The 26,650-nt window shown below is 37.4% G+C and overlaps 1 protein-coding gene across 1 annotated transcript in view; it reads right to left on the bottom strand.

The window, feature by feature from the left end:
• Ctnna3 (catenin alpha 3) overlaps positions 1 to 26,650 on the bottom strand; it is a 1,347,523-nt gene that overhangs the window by 40,304 nt on the left and 1,280,569 nt on the right. The window contains exons 16-17 of the mRNA XM_041655198.1: positions 18,890 to 18,995; positions 5,990 to 6,124 (exon numbers count right to left, since the gene is read on the bottom strand). Of these exons, the coding sequence (XP_041511132.1) occupies positions 5,990 to 6,124; positions 18,890 to 18,995 (241 nt within the window). The remainder of the gene's footprint in view (positions 1 to 5,989; positions 6,125 to 18,889; positions 18,996 to 26,650) is intronic.

Here is a 26,650-nt window from a genome sequence, read left to right on the forward strand (position 1 = left end):
TTTTCATTCTTCTACATGTTGACATCCAGTTATGCCAGCACCATTTGTTGAAGATGCTTTCTTTCTTCCATTGTATAATTTCAACTTCTTTGTCAAAAATCAGATGTCCATAAGTTTGTGTATTAGTATCCAGGTCTTCAATTCGATTTCATCTGTCAACATCTCTGTTTTTATGCCAATAGCAAGCTGTTTTAATTACTGTAGCTCTATAATAGAGTTTGATGTCAGGGATGGTAATGCCTCCAGAAGTTCCTTTATTGTATAGGATTATTTTGGCTATCCTGTTTTTTTTTTCCATGTTAAAGTTGATTACTGGTACTTTCTAAAAAGGAGTCTTACACATACCTTTCAGGCTCAGAGAACATGGATTGTCGACATCATTTATAGTCATCAACTCTTGCAAAGTGATTCATTTAAGAAATTCACGAGTTTCTATAGGAAACTATGGCTTTAATAGCAGATGTTTAAGACGTGAGCAGGTACTGCTGAGTTTCTGGTATTCACAGAAGAATATGTTAAAACAGTTGCCACCAATACCCACCTTTTCTTCAGAACAACACAGCTGGTTACACTGAGGAAAGAATGCGCATCCAGGTTACAACACAGATAGACAAAATGAGCTTGATTTTCATCACACTTTGCCATCCAGGAAAGCTCTTCTTGTCAATGTCTAGGGCAAACGGAAGCCACAGACATGCACTTCAGCTTCTTTTCATCCTGACTAAAGACATTTCTTTGGTCTAGATAGTAACAAAACTGAAATCAGAGACACAAAGCTGATGGAGCAAAAATCCCTGAGTTCTCTTCAACTCTCTGGAAGTCACTATTCCCCAGTTTGTTTAAAGTGTCAAAGTAAACTTGTGCAGTATGAAAGGTCTTCTGGAACTAACTATGGAAAATCCCTGTTCAGCGAGTTTCTTATAATCCTTGTCTAGTGTTTAGTGAGTGGCTTCAGCTGTTTCTTATCTTCTCTAAGAGCCACAGTTGCAGCTCCAGTTTCTCCTAGACCTTTCTCCCCTCACATGCCCTATAGTCACCTAGCTTCAGTGAATAACATTGAACACACCTACCTACTCTTCTAGACCCGATCTTCCCACTATGTGTAGCATTTAGTGGGTTTTGCCATCATTAGCTAAGTTTCCAGTTCCCAGAACATTAAAGTAAGTCTTGCTCATTCTTACCTACAATTGGTTACAACCTTAACTTACAATTGGGTATTGACTTCGCACTTCCTGGGCTTACTGAGATTTCATGCCTATAGGCATGCTCATTGCTTCCCTTTTTAAGTTCTATTAAACAAGCCCTTCCAACCAGTCGCTTTCCCCAGTCCCCTGCTTTCTGACCTATCAGTACCATCTAACAGTTAACTACCAAATGCACAGATTTCTTCATGTGCCTCTCAAGCTTCAAGCCAATAATCTCCAAAGTGAAGTCCTGTTTACCCTCACTCCACAGTATACACACTAACAGTATAAGCAATGAATGCTGTGCCCAGTCAAATCACTCCGCTCCTCTACCTCCAACCAAGCTAGTTTTCTATGTGTTCTTGTCTTATTGTCTTATGTGTCTGAAACCTCTTCTGTCCTCTTACAAAAAAAAAAAAAACAGACAAACAAACAAACAAAATGCTTGCTACTGATCAGTCTGTGCCCAAATTTAGATCAGGCAATTTCTGTACCTTTCACTTTCCCACTCTGCATACTGGAGAAATTAATTACTCCCTTGCCTGTTCAATCATGCACATCCCTGCATACCATAAGTACACAGTTTATTGCATTGCTCTACATGCATCCACACACTTGCAGGCATTATATTTATGTTACTTTTGTACGGACATGAGCATCATCAAAGACCCGCTGGATAGTGACTGTCTTGTGGTCCAGATGTGTTGGTGTACTTGGCAGAGAGAGGCACTCAGCAGGTTTTCTGATTTTAATGAACTGTGCTTTGGTCTCCTATAGTGAGAACATGCAACTTCAGAATAAATGTGTATCGTATAGACTTACAAATGAGAGGTGATGGATTTTAATTTGATGCTGTATTATGAGAAAGTATTTCAAAACATTTCACTTCACTTATTCAGCTTCTCTGCCTTAAACTCTAGCACCCACAGAATATATTCTGCCTATTCATGCTGAAGTCACAAACACCCAGACTCACTGCTTTCTCAAGCGTGTTTGCTAAGAGTCCTGTCCCATAAGCCTGATTTTGTAAATGATCTAGTTTTAAATACAAAACCCATGTGAGAGTTAAAAATAAGCTTCTGTGTTTTAACAGTGTGCTTGACTGTAAGATACCCCAGGACCGGTTAGCTTTCAATTGAAAGACAACAAAAAAGACAGATAGGAAGAAGCAAGGAGATCGGAGGAAGGTAAGAAAAGGTGAATGTAGGGTCACTGGACTACTCAAGGAGAGTTTGGCACACAAAAGTGAAATGTACTAAAAGCTTCCCAGAATCCACCTGCAAGCAGATGTCAAGAGACGTAAAGGGGGACATGCTTTCCTCTGGCAGATTCCTTTTCTAATGGAGAACTGTGGGCAAACGATGACAAGTGGCTTTGGAGTCACAGTGATACATGGATACATGATGGCCCCGCTTGTAAATGGCCAGTCCTTGGTTTTACATTGCTCCTGCCTCTTCTCGCTAATCAATATGTAAAATTCATGAATTTAAATCACCATACCAAACAATGGTGAAGGTAAAACCTATCTATATATCTCAAGATTACATTTTAGCTGGACAAATAGCAATCATTTTTTTTAAATACATAGTTTTATTTGAAACACTTTTAAAATTTAAATATATTTTGGTTGTATTCTTTCCTTTTCCCAAATCCTTCCAATCCTCTACCCCTCCACACTAACCCAACTTTAAGTTATTTCTCAACAAACAAAACAGACCAATGCAACAAACCCCCCAAAACAAGCAAACAAAAACGAAGTAACAACAACAACAAAAATAAAACACCACCCAAAAGAAGAGAAAAACAAAACAAAATACCAAACTGTAACCAAATAAAAGCGCGCATAAAGCTGTGGGGTCCATTATGTGCTGGCCAGCGACCCCAAACATGAGGGCTGCCCAGCGGTTGTTAATGCATGGCATGACCCCATCCGAGAAAACTGGCTTTCCTTCTCCTAGCAGACAGAAATGACAGTTCAGGTGTTAGCCTTTACCTTAGGGCCCACGTTCTCAGTTATTTATTTTTTAACACAACAAAGTAAAATATAATAAGGTGGAACAAATATGTCCCATCACAGTCGGCCAGGACAAACCAACAGAAGGAAAGAGTCCAAGAGAAGGCACATGAATCAGAGGCCCACTCATTGACACACTGCGAATTCTCGTAAGAACACTAAACTGGAAGCCATAATATTTTCTAGAAAGCTTTGTTTGTTTTCTTGGTGTCCTCCACCCCTATGGGTCTTACACTCCTTTCTTCTCTTCTTTTGGGATCCCTGAGCTCTGAGGGGAGAGATTTGATGAAGACATCCCACTTAGGGCTGAGTGTTCCAAGTTCTCTCACTCTGTGTAGAATATCTGGCGGTGGGTCTCTGTATGTGTTCCCATTGGCTGCATGAGGAGGTTCCTCTGATGATGCTAAATGAGGCACTGATTTATGAGAATAGAAATAATTTATTTTAATAGCTCTGTCAAGACTGTACCTGTGGATATGCCTTAAATATTTTTGAGAGCTTTATTTTTTGTAAGACAAAAGCCCTTGTATATATTTGGAAAATCAAATGTGTGTGACTACGGACCTTGTAAAGATGATGGCTGTGTGAAATGCTGAGTGAGGACAGAGAGAAGACTGGCTGTTTAATAGTTTAGAAATACAGCTCAGATAGCATAATGCACACATGTGATATGCTCATGCAGAGGTCATTATTGATTCACTGTCATTTGGCCCATAATTTTTCAATGTTTTTAATTTACATAATGGACAAGTGACAAAGTCAGTAGAAAGAAAACACTCAATGTTGAATTCAGATCGTTTCCCGAAATAGCAATGCTCACTATGAGACTAGCAGCACTGCTGTAAACCTCGTCCTCACAGGCCGAGCAGCAGCCAGTATCTATACACAGCATCATGATACAGCTCTTCAATCTCTTATGCAAGATACTCAACACACTATAAAAATACTGGGATAAAAATTTGTTTATGTTAGCTGGGCAATGGTGGCGCGTGCCTTTAATCTCAGCACTCAGAGGCAGAGGCAGGCGGTCTCTCTGAGTTTCAGATTAGCCTGGTACACAGAATGAGTTCCAGGAGAGGCTCCAAAGCTACACAGAGAAACCCTGCCTCGCGTCTCCCTCCTCCCCGAAAATCCTGTCTATGTACCTTGTAAATAAGCATATATGCTCTGTTCATGTTTAATGAAGAATAGCTACAGTGTTGAGTAGTATATATGAAGTAAATTAATTTCTTACTTGTGATATTTACAATGTACAGCTGGTCAATCAGTATATAATTATATCCTAAGTAAAAAAAATCATCACCAGTTATTGTATAATTCTGTCTGTAGTATATATATGTACCCATGGATATGTGTATATTTCTATGTAGACATGCTAGTAAGGCTTACATTGATTGTGTCCTAATAAAATATATTTTTTTGAAAAGTGAAAGATCATAAACCTTGATTTCCATCTATGTTCTTTTCTAAAATTTGTATATCAAGGGCATAAATCTTTATTTTCTTCCCTGACCTTTGCAAAAATAAAAAAAAAAACATGAGAGAAATCCTACCAATTTTTTTTCTGAATAATTCACTCTTGCCTTGCAGTCTCAATTTTTTTCATAAATTCAATGCTGAACACCAAAAGAGAAAACACAGAGGTTTCTGACGGGAAACCCCAACTTTGACATTTACTTGCATGACCCCAGAGAAGCTATTTAACCTTTCTGTATTGCATTGCTTCAGATATTAAAGAAAACAAAGCAATTCAATAAATATCTCCTAGAATGTGATTGTAATGATTGGGCTAAAACTCAGGCCACCGAGAGATAATCAATAATGATTAGCTTCCTCTCTCTTCCCCTGATGATAACCTTTCCTTTTTATGTAACTTAATTTCCTTCAAGAACATCAATTCATTAAGAGAAAGTTCCCTGTTGGGATATAGAAGAATGAGATTCTGCTAATGCAGAAGCAAACTGGTACAGTTTTTAAAAGGGTTCTAGCAATATGGCTTCCTAAAATGTTCATCATACTTTAACTTAAATTTATAATCTTGGTCCATGTCCTCTCAAAGTCACTGATAACTGAATCCAAAATAGACATCAAATATTATTTTATTACTGTACTTGCTCTAGAGAAATGTTCAATGTTATTAAAAGATGAGCAAAAACCACCAGACATTATTTCTACCATGGCAATTTAAAAGCATCTTGAAACTCAAGGCCACTGAAAAATTTATTCAAGTTCCTCTAATGCAAAATATTTATAATATTCTATATCAAAAATTATACATGAGAATTTTTTAATCTCAGAAGCAGAATTTATGTGTTATAAAAATAAATATGTAGAAAATAAAAATTTATAACAATAAAATAATTGAAATAATATATAATTTTACATTTATCTTAAAATCTTCCAGAGCTCAATTTAAAGTTCCCTCTGTATTTTTTATAAGGTCTACAAACTGTTCTATATGCCCATAAATTTCCTATCCAGATAGTATCCAAAAGCTATATATTTTTTAATCTCTGGAGTTAAAAAAAACATTTTAACATTTTAAAAAGAAACCTGGAAAGTAATTGTAATGGCAATGACTGGGCTAAAACTTAGATCAGAGATAGATAATCAATAATGATTAGTTTTTTCTCTCTGTCCCTAATGATAACCTTTCCTTTTTTATAACTACATTTACAGCACAAGCAATTTATACTAACTGTGAGCAAGCTTGTCCTATGCTAAATTCATCTGAGAGATGGTGGTGGCATCTTCTGTGTGCAATGGTGCAAGTGACAGGCAGAGTACTCACGGCTGACATGATGAGCTCGCCCCCCAGGTTTTGGATCTCAGCTTTAACTTGACTGCAGATTTTCAGCTGGTGGGAGTAGAATTTAATCTGTTCCAGATAAGCCAGCAAGTCCTGTTTGCACGGTGGATCTGGGCACTGCAAGTATAACAGAGATAAAAGTAGGAATAGCAAAATAAAGAACAGGTACATCCCAGTGGGGAATACACACACCATGGATACCACATAGGGCAGCAGTTCTGCACCAGCCTCATTTCTTATGCCAGCCTAGGTACAGTCTCAAACACTTCTTTGGAAAACTTTTATTGAAACAACTTCTTTGTTCTTCAGGTGTAGTGTCTGGGGTTGACCAAGTACTTGCTATAGGAATGTACAGATATGAAGAAATACATGAAGAGCTGCCTTCAATCTATGACAAGTTTAGCAGCCTTCAGATTATGTAGACAGGAAGAAATAGTAATTTGCAATTATCTCATCACCAAGAGAGTATTTATAGGAATCACTACAAGAATATACTATGAAATGCAGAGTTTTTTTGCTCTCTTCCCTATGATATTTGTGTGAAGAAACAAAATCCACAACAAGGTATCTTAAGCTGTATTATTTTCTGCTTTAAATGCTCTTACTTGGGCAGAAAAAGGAAATTATTTCTACTTGAGATGATATCTGCAGATTCAATGCAGGTAAGAAGCAGAAAACTCATGTTTTTAAGGGAATAGCAAAACTCTTTTTCAAATCCAGTTCCCCTTGGTGATTAATTTTCTATGAGGAACTCCTATGAAAATAGTTCTATATGTTGCTATACCATGGCAAATGTCTCAGGATAAAGGTGAGTCCTCCTGCTATCTTCCCCATGAAGTTATAGGCTTAAGTTTGTTCTTCACTTTAATTCTATTTTTAGTAACTTTTCATAAGAACTTAGATATGCAAACAGAAACTCATGAACAAAGAAATTTATTGCTACAATACTTGAAATATCAAAATCAGAAATAATACAAAATAGTAGAAAGAGGAGATATATATTTCTGTCTAAATACTGTAACACTGTACCATTTCAATGTATTTTCAGAAGCTGGAGAAAGGCTCAGTGGTTTAGAGTGCCTGTTGCTCTTGCAGAGAATTCAGACAAGTCTTAGAACCTATGCCAGGTCGCCCAACCACCTTTACCTAGTGTTTTAAGGGACGTGAAACTCCCTTCCTGCTTCTTCAGGTACCTACAGATAATGTATGACATTCAATTACACAAACAATATGCCTAAATAAAATAATACACAATAAAATACTTAAAATGTTTTCAAAATATATGAGAGAATAATGTTCAGTGATGAAAAGTTAAAACCTTTGGATTTAAAACTGCATGCATCACTTCAGCTAAATTGGATCAAATGTGAAATTTTTAACCACACTGAAAAGGAATTATATAAAAATGATAATGGGTATAATACAATCAGCTGTCTCTACTTTCTTCATATATTACATTTGTCTTGAAATAAATACACATTATTCCCATAATAATACAATGATATTAAAAATCTTTAAATTGAATTATACAAATTAAAAGATAGGATGAATGGCCACCAGTGCGATGTTTCAGTAGTTAGGATGCTTGCCACCAAATCTGCTGACCAGAGTTCAATTTCTAGAACTCACAAGGTAAAGGAAGAGATCTGATTCCTGTGATTTATCCTCTGACCTCCACATGTATATTGTAGCATGTAAGTCATGCCCGCCACCCATAAATAGATAAATGCAAAACTGTAAGATGATAGACCAGAAATATCTCTCATAAATATTTGAATTCATCTACTGCAATCATCTTCCACTATCTACTGAGGAGAGGTCCCATGATATATATGGATATCAAAATCAAAAATCGCTTAGTTCATCTTAAATAAAATGGAAAGTATTTGTGCATAACTTAAACACATCCTTCTGGTAAACTTTAAATATATCTATAGTGCATATAAATAATTAATAAAGTTTAAATAGTATATAAATATTTGGAACATCGTATTGCTTGAAAAATTTAATAGCAGGAAAAAGACAGTGTGTGAACAATACACATATACCATCAAAGTTTCACCTATAACAAACTCAATGAGAAGTGACTGAATTGGTGGGTACAGAACTCATGTACATAGATGGATAACTATTTTGTAACTAAAATGAGACATGGTTGGGAAATACCTGAGAAGGATATTCTATTTCACACTGTTAAATACTTTGGTTCACATATCTCTAAGTCAAATGTACAATATGAGGCCATGGAAACTTGTACTCAAAATTAATATTAATCAATAAATGAATTAAATATATTCCTCTGCAGAAACATTATTCAGCCATAAGACAGAAATAAGCACATACAAAGCTTGGTGGATCAGGATCATCAGCCACAAAGATATTAGACTGATGGTAAACGGAGTTGAGATAAAAGTGTTTTGTTTTATATTGTTTGGTATTTGTGTATATGTGTGTTTTGAATAGGGAGTTAACAGTAGTCTACAAACTTATTAGTGAAGACTAAATTGAAGTTCGATAAAAGGAAGCAAGAAAGAGCAAAGAGCAGAAGAGAAAGAAGAAGAAAAGTAAAACAGAAGCAGGGGAACGATGGTAGCCCATTCTCATATAGTTTTTCCTGCCTGCAGGACGCTACTCTAAATATTTGGCATGCTATCACTCTAGGTAATCAAACTCTGAGATATAGGTGACTTCCTCTGATGAAGAAGGGTGTGTTCCCCAACTGTTTCATCATGACAGGAAGTGCGTACTCACTAGGGACTTCCTCCACGTGAGGCACCGCACCTGGTCTTTCAAAAGCATGATGTTTCGTATCAGAGCATGTCAGACAGACCTAGATAATGCCATTGGGAAGATCTCCAAACTAAACTCTAGAAATAGTTTGAGGGTTTCATTTTCTCTGACTCATTCATATGGATGAACAATTATCTCTTCTACACAGCACTCCTTAAAAACACTTTTGATTTTACTTATTGAAGAACTTTCTCTTTATTCTTTTCTCTTATAGTCAGAACCTATGGCAGTCCTGGTATAGATGGTGATTTATCTATCATGTAGGTATATTCTCTGTATAACTTTTCCATTATATGGCAGTTGTATAGACACCTGCATGAATCCATGGATCCACTATAACGTCAATCAACAAAAGCAGAAACATAGCCAAAAAGCGGCAGTTTCCTTGCCAATTAATAAGTAGCAGTGGAGAAGGAATTTAAACAATTATGGAGGCTTCAACCTTACCTCTCTTGCCAGAAACAATGTCACTCTTTTTACAGATATCACTGTATGTAGAACTAAATTGCCACTTGGTTTATAAAAGAGCTTCTTAAGTTAGCCTTTTATTTTAAATTATAAATTTAATTACTGTGAATCTGTTCTTTCATGGTTATAAAATTCCTGATGAAATTTACATTGTAACTACTGATTTGATCTCTTTTTATTGAGAATAGGTTTTTATACAATATATTTTAATTATGGTTCCCTTCCTCCAACTCCTCCCAGGTCCTCCTCACATCCCTACCCATCTAAATCTACACCCTTTCTTTCTCTTATTAGGATACAAACAGGCCTCTAAAAATGCCCCCCGCCCCCAGATCCTTTCCATATCCCCACCACTCAAATATCCACCTTTCTTTCTCCCCTTCTCAACAGGATACGAATAGGGTTCTAAAATTAATGAAAGAAAATAACAGAAACAAACAAAAATAGGGCAAAAGAAACAGCAATGACCAAAAAAGAGCTAAATAAAAAGCAGAAGTAACACAAACTGAGATACACACACATACATTTGCAATCACATAAAAACAAAATTTGAAGCCATAATATATAAGAAAATTATGTAAGGTTAAAAAAAAGTCCTTTCCCTGAGAATGGGAAAGAGAAGAGATCTCCTGGGTGGACTGTGGGCAGGTACAGATGGGAACATGAGTAATCAGGCCGGGGGTCACAGAGAGGGAAAGTACTGAAAGAGGCTGCTGGAAAGGGGGAGTATTTTGGGATCATATAAAAAACTGGTTCAAGGAATTCTCCCAGAAAGCTATAAGTACGACGCCAGCTAAGACTCCTATTAATAGTGGATACATAGCCAGAACTGGTCATCTCCTGTGACCAGGCAAGATTTCAAGCGGAGGAAGTGGGAAAACAACCCAGCTACAAAAGTCTTCAACCTACAGTCTGTACTGCCTATGGAATATGCTGGGGTTAGGATAGCCTAGAGGCTGAGGAAGTGGCCAATGGCCTAAAAAACAGCCTAAAAAACATGCCAGGAGACTAAGCCTCTCACAAACACCGCCAGGAGAGCCAGGTCCCACAGGCTGCATGACCCAGAGACCTAGGATAGAACCAAACACAGATGAAGGATTAAAAAAGACAATGTAATGATGTCTGATGTTATTTATACACATAGAGGGTGCCTATCCCAAATCTCAACAGAGAGGGTTCATCCACCAACTGATGGAAACAGATGCAGACCCACAGCTAAACATGTTTAGCCATGTGGCTTGGCATCTTTTCCTCAGTAAGGCATTCTCATCTTGCTTCTTCTGTATCTGATTTATGACTGACTCTCTGCCTTTCCTCTTCCTAGAATTCTCTTAGTCTGGTTGCAGCCAATAAGCTTTTTATTAAGCTAATACAAGTGACAAATCTTTACAGTGTACAAGAACATTATCCCATACCACTGGGTAGCCATTTCAAACCCTAATAGGAGAGGAGATGCCTAGTCTTACGATATGTCATGTTTTGTTGATTTCCATGGGAAATGTTTCCTATCCTGAACAGAAATGCTGGTGTGGATTAGGGGTAGGAACAGAAAGAAGGTGGAGGGAAGGTTTGGAGGGGAGGAAGAAGGGGAAATTGCAACTGGGAATAAAATAAATAAATAAACAGATAAACAAACAAAATTTATAAGAAGAATGAAAGGAAAAAATGTCCTCCAAAATTATGATTGAGTTCGTTTGTGCTGGCCATCTACTGCTGGCTATGTGGTCTGCCTTTAAGTCTGCTATGCACATCCATTAACATTTTGATGGTGCAAACTAAGGTTTTCATTTTAAGCAATAATCACAAAGTTTTCAGGTAAATGGATGGAGCTAGAAAAAAATTGTCTTTTGTGAGTCAACTTAGACACCAAAAGACAATGTATTATTTGATTATTTGAAGATTCTAGTTGTTAAGTCTTAAACAAGCTGGCTACAAGCCATATAAGTGGTTGGGTATAAAGTAAAGATCTGGGGGGAAGTGGCTGGAAGACTCTTCATAGAAATGGGAATCAGAATAAGCAGTATGGATGGATGGGCGTGAGGAACATGGGGCCTGAAATGGGAGGATAAGCCGGGCAGGTAACCGGTTGATCTTTGTAAACTGGTGGCAAGGTCCTATTGCTGAAGACATCACCTAGACTGCAAGCAGAAAAGGGGAACTGGTGCCTTCCCAGAGCCTTTACCCAATACTGACTAGTGTTCATGGTTCTTAAAGGTACCCCACATACTACTAGAAGAGAAAGGTAAACACCAGCTAAACTACAAAACCTTCCATCTATAATACCATCCTGCCTGAAAGTATGCTTGTGCAATATTGGCACAAAAATTGTGGAAGTAACCAATTACTAGCTGATTGGAATTAAGGCCCAATACATCGGATGAAACCCATGCCAATACTACCTATGTAGGTAGCCAAGAATCTGAGAATAAATAGGTAAAACCAAATACTACTCTTCTGCTAAAGGAATGTAGCAATAAAATTATTGCTAAGGACATTCTGCTAGATCAGTGAGTTGCTCAGCCATCATCATAGAATTTTCTTTATTCAAGAGATCAGAACAAATTCCGAGACCCACAGCCAGAAAATATGCAGAGAGTGAGAGACCCTTAGAACACTCATCTAAATGGAATGTCTCCATCAAAATTTCCCCTAAAGGCTCAGGGAATTCTGGAGAAGAGAAGATAGAAAGATTGTAAGAGTCAATGGGAGTGGAAGAGACCTGGAAAGCAAGGCCTGCTGATCACAACAGGACTGAGACATATGTGAACTCCCAGAGACTGTGGCACTATGGACACAGATCCTGCACAGTCTAAGCCCATGAAGTTCCAGTGCTGAGAGGGGAAATGGATGGATACAAGCTCCCATTTCTAATACAGAAATGATCTCCATTTGATAACTGCTTTTATTCTCAAACCAATAACCAACGATACAGACTCTCACGTTTAACACATTTAAAGAAAATCTTCAATCTTTTTCATGAGACTCTCTCAGGGGTAGGCTGGCGGGCTATAGAATTCTATTAAGAAAAGGATGATAAGATGGGTATAGAGTTTGAAATGAACTTCTGTAGTTGCTAGCAGCTTGACCCAGATTCATCTTTTATTTACAGATTTGATAAAAATCTTTTCTATCTTGTTGGAAATCAGTTGCTTTTTTTCATCCAAAGAATCAAATCAGTCTAACAGGTAAATTCGCATGCTCTAGAATGTGTTAAAGCCTGTTGCTGACATTGAAAAAGCCTTTCTAAGGTTTTTGATTTACTTTAATATTTGTGCATATTTAAAGCACTCAGCATTATAATTTCTATAAAACAGTGTATAATGATAAAATCAGCACAAATGACACACCCGTTTCATCGAATATTCCTATTTATGCAAATATAAACTGTTTTAATAGTTCTAAACCCATATTTAGAAAAATTATTTACCCAAATTTGAGAATGATCTTTTATTTATTTTTAAATAAATTTATTTATTTTATATACTAGCCTCAGTTTTCCCTCCCAGTCCCGTCTATAACCCCCCTATTATAACCCATTCCCAATTCACTCCTATTCTGTTTCTGTTTAGGAAGGGGCATTTCTCCTAAGGGTATCAATAAAACATGATTATATCAAGTTGTGGTAAGACTAGGCACCTCCCGAAGTGTTAAGTCTGGGCAAGGTGACCCAGTATGAGGAATAGGGTACTAAAAGTCAGCAATAGAGCCAAGACAGCTCATGCTTCCACTGTCAAGAGTCTCAGTAGAGGACCAAACTATACAACTTTAACATATATGACACGTGTCTAGGTAAGTCACCTACAGGCTCCCTGGTTGTCAGTTCAGACTCTGTGAGCCCCTATGAGGCTAGGTTAGTTGATTCTAGTTTTTTTTTTTTGTGGTGTTCATTGAGATTTTGTTGTTAAAAGTTATTTTTTCTTTTTTAAATGATTATCACAAGATTTTGAGGGCAATAGACGGAGCTAGAAGAGCAATCATCCTCGGTGAAGTAACATAGACACCAAAGAACAAATCTGGAATGTATTTAATTATATAGAGATGCTAGTCATTCAATATGCTGAATACAATCCATATAACCACAGAGGTTAGGTATAAAGAGCCAGCATGGGTGCAAAGATCTCCCTCAGAATAAAAAATAGAATGAACATTACGGATGAATGGGTATGAAGGGCATGGGCTACTGTAACTAGAGGATCAAATGGGTAGGAAGAGGGAAAGGAAGAGTAAGAGACAAAGCAAGAACACCTAAGCCTAAGTGACATTTGAGAGACCATACTGTATGTGTGGTGGTTTGAATAGGAATGTCCCCCCCCACCCCAAATTCATACATTCCAATGCCTGGACATTAGGGAGTGATGTTACTTGAAAGGGATTAACTGGAATGGCCTTGGAGTAGGTGTGGCTCTGGTGGAGGAAGTGTGTCATTTAGGGTGGGCTTTGGGGTATCAAAAGCTCTAACAAAACCCTGCAACCTTTCTTCCTGCTCCCTGCAGTTCAGGTATAGAACTCCCAGTTTCATCTCCAGCACCAAGTCTGCCTGTGCCGTTCTCCCCACCATGATGACTATGGACTAAACTTCTGAAACAGTAATCAAGCCCCACACGCTTTGCTTCTTCGTTTGTTTGTATTTAAAACTTTGTAAATACATGTTTGTTTTTTTTTGGTTTTGTTTTTTTTTTTTTTTTTTTTTTTGGTTTTTCGAGACAGGGTTTCTCTGTAGCTTTGGAGCCTGTCCTGGAACTCCCTTGGTAATGTGTTATTTTTTGTCTGTCGGTTTGTTTTAATCTTAAGTTGGTTTCAAGACCATAAACCCTGAACATTGATTAAAAAAAAAAAACAACTAGGTGCCAAGATGTGTCCATCTACAGCATTCCTTTTCATTAATAACTGCACTGTGTATTAATAACTGGTCTAACCTACTTCTAAGTTTTATGATGACTTCTGTGAGAAACTCAAAAAGCAAGTTTCCTTAATAATTGATTACAATTCAAAATAGCGCCCTCTTCCCTGATGCCTGAAATTTATACATTGAGGAATTACTTGGGTTGGCACAAACTTGCAGAGGGTATTATCTTGCACATAAAATCAGAATGTAGAAAGGGTGGTGGAAATCTAATTCAGATAAAATCCAGCTATTTAGAATTTTTATTATTGTTATTTTCCTTTGTTCCAAAGAATTTCATACAACTATACTATGAAATACGATCACATCTCTCACCCATTTCTTTCCTTCAACTTCCTTCATATCTTTTTAACATTCCTGCCTTACTTAATGTTTTCTTTTAAAATTAATTTTGGAATCTACTAACTCAAATTAGTGTTTCCCATGTGTGCATAAGTGTACACTCGCCTAACTGGAACATGGGAAGCATACCAGTAGCCTTTAAAATACAATTATTCTCCTAGCTTCTTCCCAGAAGCTATTGTTTTACTTCTAGGCAGGCAAGAAGTTATAAGGAGAAAGTTTCTTATCATTACTTTCCACTGACATTAACAAAATAACCCCACAATGCTCAGAACATCTTGCCCTCTGGTTCTTAGGGTCACGGTTTCGAAGGAAAGGAGGAAAGTTGAATGGTCACTCTCAAAGTGTCTATGCCATTGCTTCAGTGCAAAACTGACAAAGAAACGTTAAAAGGGAAATGATGCAAGAGGATTCCTTCGATAAGAACTGACTGTCACTTGGCGAGTACACCCAGAACCCATTTTCAGTGTCTATCCTGGTTGATTCCTGAGGAGCCTTTAGGCATTTACTTTCATGAAGCTAGAGCTCATTAATCTCGCAGACAGAACCCATCATCAACATCTGCACTTCACATAAATTTCAGAAAGAAAACAGCATCAAAGCACACATATTGTCACGGGGTACATCTGGGAATTACATTCGTAAGGGGTATGTAATTATGATTTAATGAAGGTTCTAGAATTTAATTTCTAGTGTAGTTTATTATAACGAAATCCTTAGTTCATACCATCAATATAGAATAATCACAAATAAGGAAATCCACCAACAATATCTGGTAAATAACTACATAAATTACACTTGTCGATTAATCTGACCTAGTTAAATGAATTGCTCATGATTTCAAACACACACACACAGACACACACACACATATATATATATATATATATATATATATATATATATATATAGTTTTATAGTGCTATCATTCTTGAATTATCATTGTCGATATTTTTAACACTATGATTGATTTTAATTGTAGCCATGATCGAGTAGGAGTAGTCACTCAACAACCTAGACGTATTTGTTTTGACAGTTACAAGGAAGTGGCAGGCAGATAATAGACACATTACCAGGTCTCTCCATATTTTGTATATATCACTTGTGTTTCTATTCTTTCCTTCCTACTTGAGGGTACATTGCATCAGCACCTACACAAGTTCTGTTTTCCCTGCCTTATAAAGTGTTGGTTGTATCATCTAATTTACAGTATCTGCATCGTTTATAGGAATTAAAAACATATGCACCTGGTTCAGGAAACCTGGCCTTGTGTCACTATTCTCCAGATTGCTATACTATTAGTCTTTTCAAATTGGTCAAGAATTTTAGTGGCCAAAAATATCCTCCCTTTTGGAAATATATTATGTGATGCATGCACTATTGGTACCAGAGTTGTTCTGTGCTGAAAGGCAGGGTAAAGATACCACAACATCTCAACTTCATTTTAAAGTTCAAGAAATGTTGCGTGATGGAGGTAAGTAAGGTTAAGTAAGGACATTAGTAGGAGGTCCTATATCATATGATATATAAATTTTTTTTTGAATTTTAAAATTTTAAATGAGACGTATAATGATATTTGAACAAATTTTCAAATTATTAATCTATAATTCATAACTTACTATTAAATAACCACATATTTACAATTGGAAACAAGCTAATGAGGTTTTCAGTTCTTAACTAGGTAACAACAATTGATGAATTGTGTCTAGTATATCTGTAACAATTCTGTATTCAGAGAAAAAAATAAGAATGGAAAAGGTGAATAAAATTGCCAGGCATGAAGATTTAGAGGCTTCAATTACATTGATTTCAGACCATTCTCTCTATAGATAAATATTATACTAAATAGAATGAAACTAAATTAATCTAAGACTATGTCTATATTATGATTTAATATGACAATTACAGATTAAATTTTAAGTTTATATAACGCATAATTAAAAATTGTTAATTGACATTTTGATGGTCCATTAGAAAATAAAAATAACAAGACTAGAAAGTATCATAAAAGTTGTCAAAATTTTAAAATTCTATATTGAATAAAATAGTAACCAACACCACCAGAAAAACCTTTCACAATATTTACAAGCACTAGAAACTGACTAGCTTTCATTATTCTACCGATAGTGTTCTCCGTATGGTTTTAATTATTTAAAGTCTAAAATATGTCTGTGTATATGTTTGTGTGTGTGTGTGTGTGCTTGTATGTGCATGTGCATGTTTCTATTAACAAACAAGTGAAAATTCATGGATGAGCTCCTGAGATGGCCACTAAATCATCTTCATCAGATTCATAATTCCCAGTGTGGATTGTTCAGAGTCTCATTTACTTAGAACAGAAGACTATTCGACGCCACAATATAAAAATTCAGAGGATTGCTGTCCATAATTTCTCACTAGTCAATGGCTGCTTTTTAAGTATCTTGGAAAATATCAATGCTGCATAGAAGTAGGATGATATTTTCCTCCCTCCCATGTAATTAAAATAATATTAAAAACTGTATCAAAGATCTGCTCTACAGTGATCTGGTCAAGTTAAAGAATAAAAGATAGCAGAAAGACTTAAAATTGATGTTTTTGACCGCTTATAGTTATACACTCTCCAACAAACAGGAGAACAAAGCAAGGCGATATTCAGTACTTAAAGGTATCCTAGTACCTGTAAATCTGGCTAAACTAATATGGTTTAATTTTTCCACCATTATTTAGTCTCCCTCATGAAAGTAAATGCAACTCAATTCTAAAATATAAACGAAACATATAGGCAAGGATGGGATTCATTTATTTACTAGATTAGGAAAATCTGAATTTCAAGATCATTGGATTCATTTTTAGTGAATATTAAGTGATGTGTCAGTAACTCTGAGTAGAAATGCTTGGAAAAAATGCTTTGATATGGGATATTTTGATGGAGGAAGGTCATTGGCTAATAAAGGCACTGCCCTGGCCCATTTTATTGGTTAGAGGATAGGTGGGAGGAGTAAACAGAACAGAACGCTGGGAGGAAGAGGAAGTGAGGTCAGAGACTTGACAGCTCTCCTCTAGGGAGCAGACTCCTGAGAGAGACGCCATGCCCCGCTCCCGGCATGAAGCTCCGACCCAGGATGGACTAGGCTAGAATCTTCCCGGTAAGACCGGTTCTCACAGATTATTAGAGATGGGTTGATCGGGATGTGAGAATTAGCCTGTAAGTGCTAGAGCTAAAGGGCCAAGCAGTGCTTAAAAGAATACAGTGTCTGTGTAATTATTTTGGGGCATAAGCTAGCCATGTGGGCGGCCGGGTGTGGGGGACGCAGCCCTGCCGCCCCATACTACTACAATATTTTTAAATTTTTGGAAAATTTACATAGACTTAACCTGTTGAGAATCTTTACTCCGAAATTCAGAAATCTCAAGTCTTCTGAAATCTAAAACTATCTGAGTGTCATTCCTACTTCTGGGCTTTCAGATGATCAATGTTCTACCAACTTCAAACAACAGATTAAATAAAAAAATTATTATGTTAAAAGTAGCAAGGTATTGATAAGCAATGTCCACTCAAGATTTAAGCATTGTTTTCTCTGGTAGCATCCTCCCTTACTCATTTGTTTTCCATTGTACCACCAATACGTTATCTATGAGAATAAATTTTCTCATGTTCCAACAGAGTATGGATAAACAGAGAGATGGGACAGCAACAATCATACTAAAAAGTTTCTCAATAAAGTTTTTTTTAATATATGAACAAAACGTATGTAGTAATTATCCACAAAAGAAATATTTATTATGAAGTTAAATATAATGACAAATATAATGTTTTCATATTATACCCTGTCTGAAATATTAATTTTTCACAGTACAGATAACTTTATAATATAGGTACTGCTTAGAAATGCTTTTTAAGCTATGAGAAGCTCAAGGAAAAGAACAAAGGTGTGGAGAAACACCAGTCTGCCCAAGGGCTATACACCTCTTACAACTGACAACTCTACTTTATTGTTCTAATAATTCTGTGAAGTGCTAACCTCAAAAATCTACCATTTCGGAGAAAAACTGTGAACTCATCAACAACATCAAGGAAAAGAGCAATACCTGTTGTGCTACTCCAGTCAATTAAGAGTAGTTAATTCATTTCAATCAGATACAGTTGATTTTTAAAATAGAGAATCTTTAAAGCTAAATAAATATATGTCTTCTGTAAAGCTAGTTACAATTTCTTAGAATTTATTGTCTCCAAGTTGCATAATTACAATGTTATAAATTTTTAAAACTCTGATATAGAAAGCAAACATAGTCAATAAGTTAAAAAAAAAAGCCACCCAGATTTACTCTAGGTGATGATCCAGCAGAAGAGAGCCAACAGCAACGTCTTTCCTCCTGCCTGTTCGTAAGTAGCTCACCTGGTTAGCAATCTGCCGAGCGAGGACATCCATCCTTGATCCGGACTCTGATATCATTTTAGCTGCATAGATGACATCAGTGGTATGCTTCAGTGGTCCTTTTCCCCTGAAAATAAATAATGCATATTAGTTTTGGTGGTTCATATATAAAAAGATATAACAGAATTAATGTATACATGTCAACAGATACAGAGTTTATTTTTATTTTCACTTTTAAGATGTGTTTGTATGTGTGTGTGTGTGTGTGTGTGTGTGTGTGTGTGTGTGTGTTGGGGTCTGCAGAGACCAAAAGAGGGCATTGATTGGTTCCCCTGGATCTGGAGTCTGGAATTATATATGCTATTATTAGCCACTCTAAAATCTGGGGACTGAACTTGGGTCCTCTACAAAAATGCAACGAACATTTAGGCTCATATAAGTAAAAGATTTACAAACCAAAGAAGTAGCAAATATACTTATGTGTTTTGCTATTGGTTAATCAAAAGCTTACTTAATTTTATTCTTGAACCTAAAATTAAAATCTATGGTATTAACTAAGAATTGTGGTTCCGTGCTCCCCTATCCACCTTTCCTTTATCCCAATTCTCCCGTTTCCCAGGTCCCCCCTCCTTCCCTTCTACCTTTTCTCTCCCCATCTCCCCTTACCCCCATCCCACCCACCCCCCTAAGATCCCATTTTCTCCCCGGAAATTTGGTCTACTTCCCTTAGCCAAGAGGAAAACTATATGTTTTTCCTTCGGTTCACCTTCTTCCTTAGCTTCTTTAGGTTCACCTATTGTAGACTCCGTGGTCCTTATTTATGGCTAGAAACCAATTATGAGTGAGTACATCCCATATTCATCTTTTTGGGTCTGGGACACCTCACTCAGGATAGTGTTTTCTATTTCCATCCATTTGCATGCAAAATTCGAGAAGTCATTGTTTTTTACCGCAGCGTAGTACTCTAGCGTGTATATATTCCATACTTTCTTCATCCATTCTTCCATTGAAGGGCATCTAGGTTGTTTCCAGGTTCTGGCTATTACAAATAATACTGCTATGAACATAGTTGAACAAATGCTTTTGTCATTTGATAGAGCATCTCTTGGGTATATTCCCAAGAGTGGTATTGCTGGGTCCAGGGGTAAGTTGATCCCGAATTTCCTGAGAAACCGAAACACTGACTTCCACAGTGGTTGCACAAGATTGCATTCCCACCAGCAATGGATGAGGGTACCTGTTCTTCCACAGCCTCTCCAGCAAAGGTTATCCTTGGTGTTTTTGAGTTTAGCCATTCTGACAGGTGTAAGATGATATCTCAAAGTTGTTTTGATTTGCATTTCCCTGATTGCTAAGGAAGTTGAGCACGACCTTAAGTGTCTTTTGGCCATTTGAACTTCTTCTGTTGAGAATTCTCTGTTCAGTTCAGTGCCCCATTTTTTAATTGGGTTAATTAGCATTTTAAAGTCTAGTTTCTTGAGTTCTCTATATATTTTGGAGCCACTTTAGGGTGGGCAAGCGACTTGACCCTAGAGGGGCTCCCTAGTGCCCAAGATGAGGTTCCCAGTTAGTTCCTTGGGCAGCTGAGGATTGGGAACCTGAAATGACCCTATCCTAGAGCAATACTGACGAATATCTTGCATATCATCATAGAATCTTCATCTGGGGATGGATAGAGATTGAGACAGTGACCCACACAGGAGCACTGGACTGAGCTCCCAAGGTCCCAAGGAGGAGCAGAAGGAGGGAGAACATGAGCAAAGAATTCGGGACCACGAGGCGTGCATCCAACCACTGAGACAGAGGAGCTGATCTACGGGGAGCTCACCAAGGCCAGCTGGACTGTGACTGAAAAAGCATGGGATAAAACCGGACTCTCTGAACATGGTGAACAAAGAGGGCTGATGAGACACCAAGGACAATGGCAGGGGGTTTTGATCCTACTTAATGTGCTGGCTTTGTGGGAGCCTAGCCAGTTTGGATGTTCACCTTCCTAGATATGGACGGAGAGGACCTAGGACTTACCACAGGGCAGGGAACCCGGACTGCTCTGTGGACTGGAGAGGGAGGGGGAGAGGAGTGGGGGGAGGGGGAGAAAGGTGGGAGGAGGGGGAGAAGGGTGGGAGGAGGGGGAGAAGAGTGGGAGGAGGGGAAGGGAAATGGGAGGCTGGGAGGAGGTGGAAACTTGTTTATTGTTTATGTTTTTTTTTCTTCTTTTCGCAATAAAAAAAATCTATGGTATTAAAATTCATATAATAATAGAAAGAAGATGAATAGCATTGAGCTATTGAGCTTTATTTTATTATTATAAGGCTCAGTTTAGTGATACCTTGGTGGACCCAAATATTCTAATGCAAAGATCATTTATACAGAGGATATACATTCAACCTTGCATTGTGAGAAGCCAGGCTACTCATAATTTTTCTCTTAAATCCATCTTGTATATTTTTTAGCTTTTTCATTTTGTTTTTTATCACATAATCTCTTCTCTATCATTAATTCAAATATAGATCTGACCTGAGAAATGTGTAATGTAGGACTTCAGCATTGCAGTATAATTTAAATTTTTTTCTCTTTGTAGACCCAACTGTGTGCTAACGCGCTTTAAAGAATTGACACCCCAAGTCTGACCTAAGTGAGTCCACTTGCTCCGCTAGTTCTTCAAAGGAGAACATTGTCAGTTCTGCTGCAGTGAATCCGATGATTTTCTTTTCCCAGACCAAAATGAGTTTTGAGTGTGGGAACAATTCATCAGGAATTCTGAAAAGGTGTGCTCTATGTTTCTCTCAAACGATAATCCATCCTTTCTTGTTTTCAATAAAGGTGTATTATAAAATCAAAAGGTGTGCTCAAACGATAATCCATCCTTTCTCGTTTTCAACAGAGCTATATTATAAAATCAATTGCTGCACAAAGGCCATGCTGTGTGCTCATCGTCATCAGGAAGAGAAGACACCACCTGCAGAGTAGTGGCCTGGCAGCCTCTGTAAGGCTTCCCATCTTTTGCTCACGGCTGTCCACTTGTGATTTCTATCACTTTCAAGTTATAATCTGGGCATATAGAAAGAAGGATGTGAGATAGGAAAGGAGCCTGTGGTTCCAAGCTCCGAGCATCCTAGGAAGTGAGTGAGTCTTGAGAACACTGTTTGTTCATTCATGCCCATATGGTTTTCTATTTCCTCTCATATTTCTCTAAATCTACTTTTATGTTTTTACATAGATTTCTTCTCCTGGGGTAAAACAAAACAAAACAAATGCAGTAGTATACCAGTTTTTGAGTACAAACCTGCATTCACATAATTTGGACTGTTTCCAAAACAAAACAAAGCAGCAAAAGATAAAACAACAACAAAATCCCTGCTCCCTACTGACTGGAACCAATCTCTGTTTCCTTGCCTTCAGGGATAGGGGTAGCATTCAACACATATTGACTTTCTAAGGATTACCTAAGTTTATTTCTTCAACATGCCCTAGTCATAAAGTAAAGTATGAATTGCAAAATAAAATGTGTTACAACTTTAAGACAACTTTGGCTCATGAAAGCGCTGTATAAAAATAAGAACGCTGCCGTGATCTCAGCGGGTAATTAGATAAGAATAATAATTTCTACAGGATTCCATTTCTTTCTTTGGTAAGTGATGAGATTGATCCAGGAGGTGGAGGAAAGCAGATATTTGTCTATACATATTACTGTAACGTAAATCAGGTACCACCAAATTTCTACCATTTCACTGGCCACAGGAGGTGTGTGTACACCTAAACTTGGATTTAAAAGAGAGATGCCTTTCTCTTTCTTATTATCTGGAAAAACAAACAGATGAAAGACAACCTGAGCAGAGGTAGCTGTAATATCCACTATCACTCTCCATTTACTTCCCAGCCCTGCTGAGCACCAAGACACAGAGTTTGGATTCTGATCCCTGTCCCTAGAAGACAATGAGCCCCCAAGGTGTGATTCACAAGGTTGATTATTCTTTGATGCTCTAGAAAAGTGGGGAGGGGGGTAATGAGCAATATGAGAGTTAATAGAAAGATAGGAAGGGCAAGAAGAGGAATGCTTTGATTAGGCAACTTAGGATGGTGACAGACAAGGGCAGGATATCTTTCTCTATGTTTTAGTTACACCTTAGCTTGAATGTAACAGTAGAAACAAAAGTGCAAAGCATGACAGAGATGTTGGAGAAATATATTTTCTCACTCAGAAGATGGACTGGCTAGTTTTGTGTCAACATGGCCCTTCATCTGGGAAGAAGAAACTCCAGGTGAGAAAATCTTTATCAAATTGGCCTGTAGGCAAGTCTACAGAGCACATTCTTTGGTAATGATTGGTAAGAGTCCCGTCCTCCATAGGCGGTGTCATCCCTAGGCACACGGTGTTGGCTCTTATAAGAAAGCAAACAGAGCAAGCTGTGGGAGCAAGTAAGCAAGTCACCTTGCTCCATGGTCTATGTTCCTGCCTCCAGGGCCCTACTTTTCTTGTGTTCCTGCCTTTGCTTCCCACAATGATGGACTGTGATTGGGAAGTGGAAGCCAAAAGTCTCTTTTCTCTTCAGGCTACTTATGGTTTTTATCACAGAAATAAGAAATAAGAAACAAATTAATACAGAAGCATGGTTCTATACAATGATTAAAGAGCACAATGGCTTCATGCTCTGATAAGCAACCTAAGACTTCTGCACCCGTGAGCTGCACACCACAATGTGTGTCCCCTCTGTACACACCCCAAAAGCCTTTTTATCTTCCCTCCTTCATAGTGGCTCTCAAAACCATCATAAGAAAAATTTTCTCCAAAATGAAACAGGAAAAACGTAAAAATACCAGTCCATGTGACACAATGAAAAGCTGGCCTCAGAAATGGTTATCCTCCCACGCCTTTACTGCTGACATGGGCTTCTTTGCAACTTAAGAGAAAAATCAACATTAATTGCTTCAATATTTGAACTGCTCTTATCAAATTTGCTCTATGCATCAGGGATGACTGGAAGTTATGTACATGGTTATGCTCACGGAAGGAATTGCATTTCATTATCTCTATGCCTCTCCAGAGAAAGTTAAACTTAAATAAAGCTGTCTTCGCTCCCAAAAGACAATGCATCAATTTTCAAGGTCTTAAGCAATGGACAAAGGTTGTTTCTAAGCAGAACAACCAAGCCTCTTGCTGCTTAAACAATGCACAAAGAGTTATCTGTACAGAATGGACCTAATGGACCCTTATCTGCAAATAAGGTACGCCCCTGTAAGAAAACCCTAGGCTAATAAAGAAGCAATTTCTTCTAGCTCCAAATACAAGCCTTGTTATGAGACCATGATCTTAAAACTCACAATAAGTTTTGGTATACCTTCATGTAATGGTAACACATGATGACAGACCATGATCACTCCTTTCCCCTCACTCTTATTTAGATGTACTACCTGGGAAGCGTCTGTCTAAGTGCCAAAGAAAACACACATTTTGCAAATGATTCCTTATCATGTCACGCTTCCAAGCCAAGTTGCAATCACTGAAACTATGACAAATTTTGAATGTTCTCAGCCTGAAACATGCTATGTAATGAAGGCTTTCAAATTGGGGGATGAATAAAGAGGTTGTCTGCTGCATTCCTGTTCGTAATGGACCCTCGTGATTTCTTGTCAAGGAACTGTGCCTTAAATCACAGAGTTAGGTCTCACAAAAAAAAAGACATTTAGGGTAAGAGTGGGGAGAAAGTGAAATATCTGCAAGTATTTTTAAAAAATTAGAGGCCAGTAATTTTTTAATACAAAGTGATCAAAATAATTATCCATAATCCAACATGGAAGGCAATGAGGAAGTGGGCTTCCCAATAACTATGTGATGGTACTTGCTTCTCTCCCACAATATATACTTTTAAAGAAAATCTTGTTGTATACAATTCAGCTGTCAAAAATGTAAAAATACATGCTTGTTGTACACATGAAGACCTCAGTATGAATCAGGAGAACCCACATAAAGCTAATCCTGTATAAATTCAATCATTCCTATGGAGAAATGAGAAGCTGACATAGAAGAATCACCAGAAACCAGGGCTCCCTAGCATGTGGCCAATGTAAGTGAATGAGAGAGGCTCCTGTCTCAGTCATGCTGGAAGATAAAGGCTGACACCAACATTATCACCATACATGTGCTGTGGCATATGATTACCTGCACACACACACACACACACACACCTGAGTGCTGCACTCATAATGACACACACACATGCACATGCATATACACAAACACTCATTCATAGATACATATGCATATCCGATTAAGAATAAAAATAAAAGTTTTAAATCATGACAGAAGGTCTAATGAGAAAAACTCAATGAAATGCAGACAGCACAGATTTTGGTGAATGAAAAAGAGTTCTTTGAAAAGTTGATTTTCTAGTTCAAAAAACATCTCCTGTCCATTTCTACCATTATTATGTTCTCAGCCCATCACAATCTTAGCCCTTTCTTTCTTTCTCTTTGGTTTCAATAAACAATATAGAGACAATGAACCCATGAGTTCTACTAGTCAGAGTTCAGGTTTAGTGAAACTAGTATTAAATCATCTAATCTTCTGTTTTCAGAGAAAAAGAATATCATTGAAATGATTTGGTATTTTGTGCTACCCATTAAGCAGAAAATTATATTGTTTACATTTACAGTCTCTATATCTTTGATATAGATTTGCATGTATGAGACCCAGACTTTGCTGCTCAATCCTCTTTTCCTTTGGTATTAATATTTTCTTTACACATATGAAGATGAAATGCATAATAATATATATTCCCAATGGCAATGAATATATTTATTGTTTTCTGCATTCAATTCAAAACTCCATATACATTACTTTATAATTATTATCCCTGCTCTGTTATTTCAAAGTGAATTTTTTTTTTTACGAATGACACTTTATTCAGTCATTTTCAAAGTGAAAATTTTTTCCCACTGGCATACACATTTGCATTTTTGGAAGTATTGCCTTAGGGGGTTGACATAGATCCTAGTTGTATGACTTTAGGTCACTATGGGTAACTGATGAAGAGTTAGAGTATCATGTTCCATTCTGGCTCTCTACTGTCTGGTTTTCCAGGGTGTGATATATTCCCACAAGATCCCATCACCACCATTTAGGCTTCACCAATTTCCATGCACCCGTATTGATAGGCTGTAGTCTATGAAACCACCAGCCAAATTAAACCCTTCAGGTTCTGTCAGGAATTTAGTGACAACAGCAAGGAAAGTAATGAGTAATTTATTTCCTGTGCCTGTGATATGAAAGCCTGACCAAAATCAAATTACGGGTGGAAAGTGATTTCCAGCTTATAATTGCAGGTCCATTGTTGAAAAAAGTCAGGGCAAGAACAAAAGCAATAACTTTTTAGGAGAAACCATGAAGGGAAACTATTTGCTGGCTCAGTCACAGACTCACAGTAACTAGGTTTCTTACAAAGCCCAGGACCACTTGCCTAAGGAACGTTGCCTCCTATAGTTGGCTGGATACCCCTACATTAACTAACAGCCAAAACTATATCTCATAGACACTCCCACAGATCAACCCAATGAGGAAATCCCTCAGTTACTTTCTTTGTAGATCACTCTAGCCTATGTCAAGCTGGCAATTAATGCTAACAAGGACAATACCCAATGGTTCTAAACTGAGGGAGAGAAATGTTAAATCTGTTTTAAATAACTTATTTAGCTTCCAAGTATGAACAATAGGATTTATATTTATGTCATGTAGAGTAGCATCTTCTTTTAGAAACTGGTGTATTACTTTTCCTAAAACATAGC

Source organism: Microtus oregoni, unplaced genomic scaffold (genome assembly GCF_018167655.1).
Source record: "Microtus oregoni isolate MIOR12 unplaced genomic scaffold, Mior012 000007F_ref0000211, whole genome shotgun sequence".
Taxonomy (NCBI): domain Eukaryota; kingdom Metazoa; phylum Chordata; class Mammalia; order Rodentia; family Cricetidae; genus Microtus; species Microtus oregoni.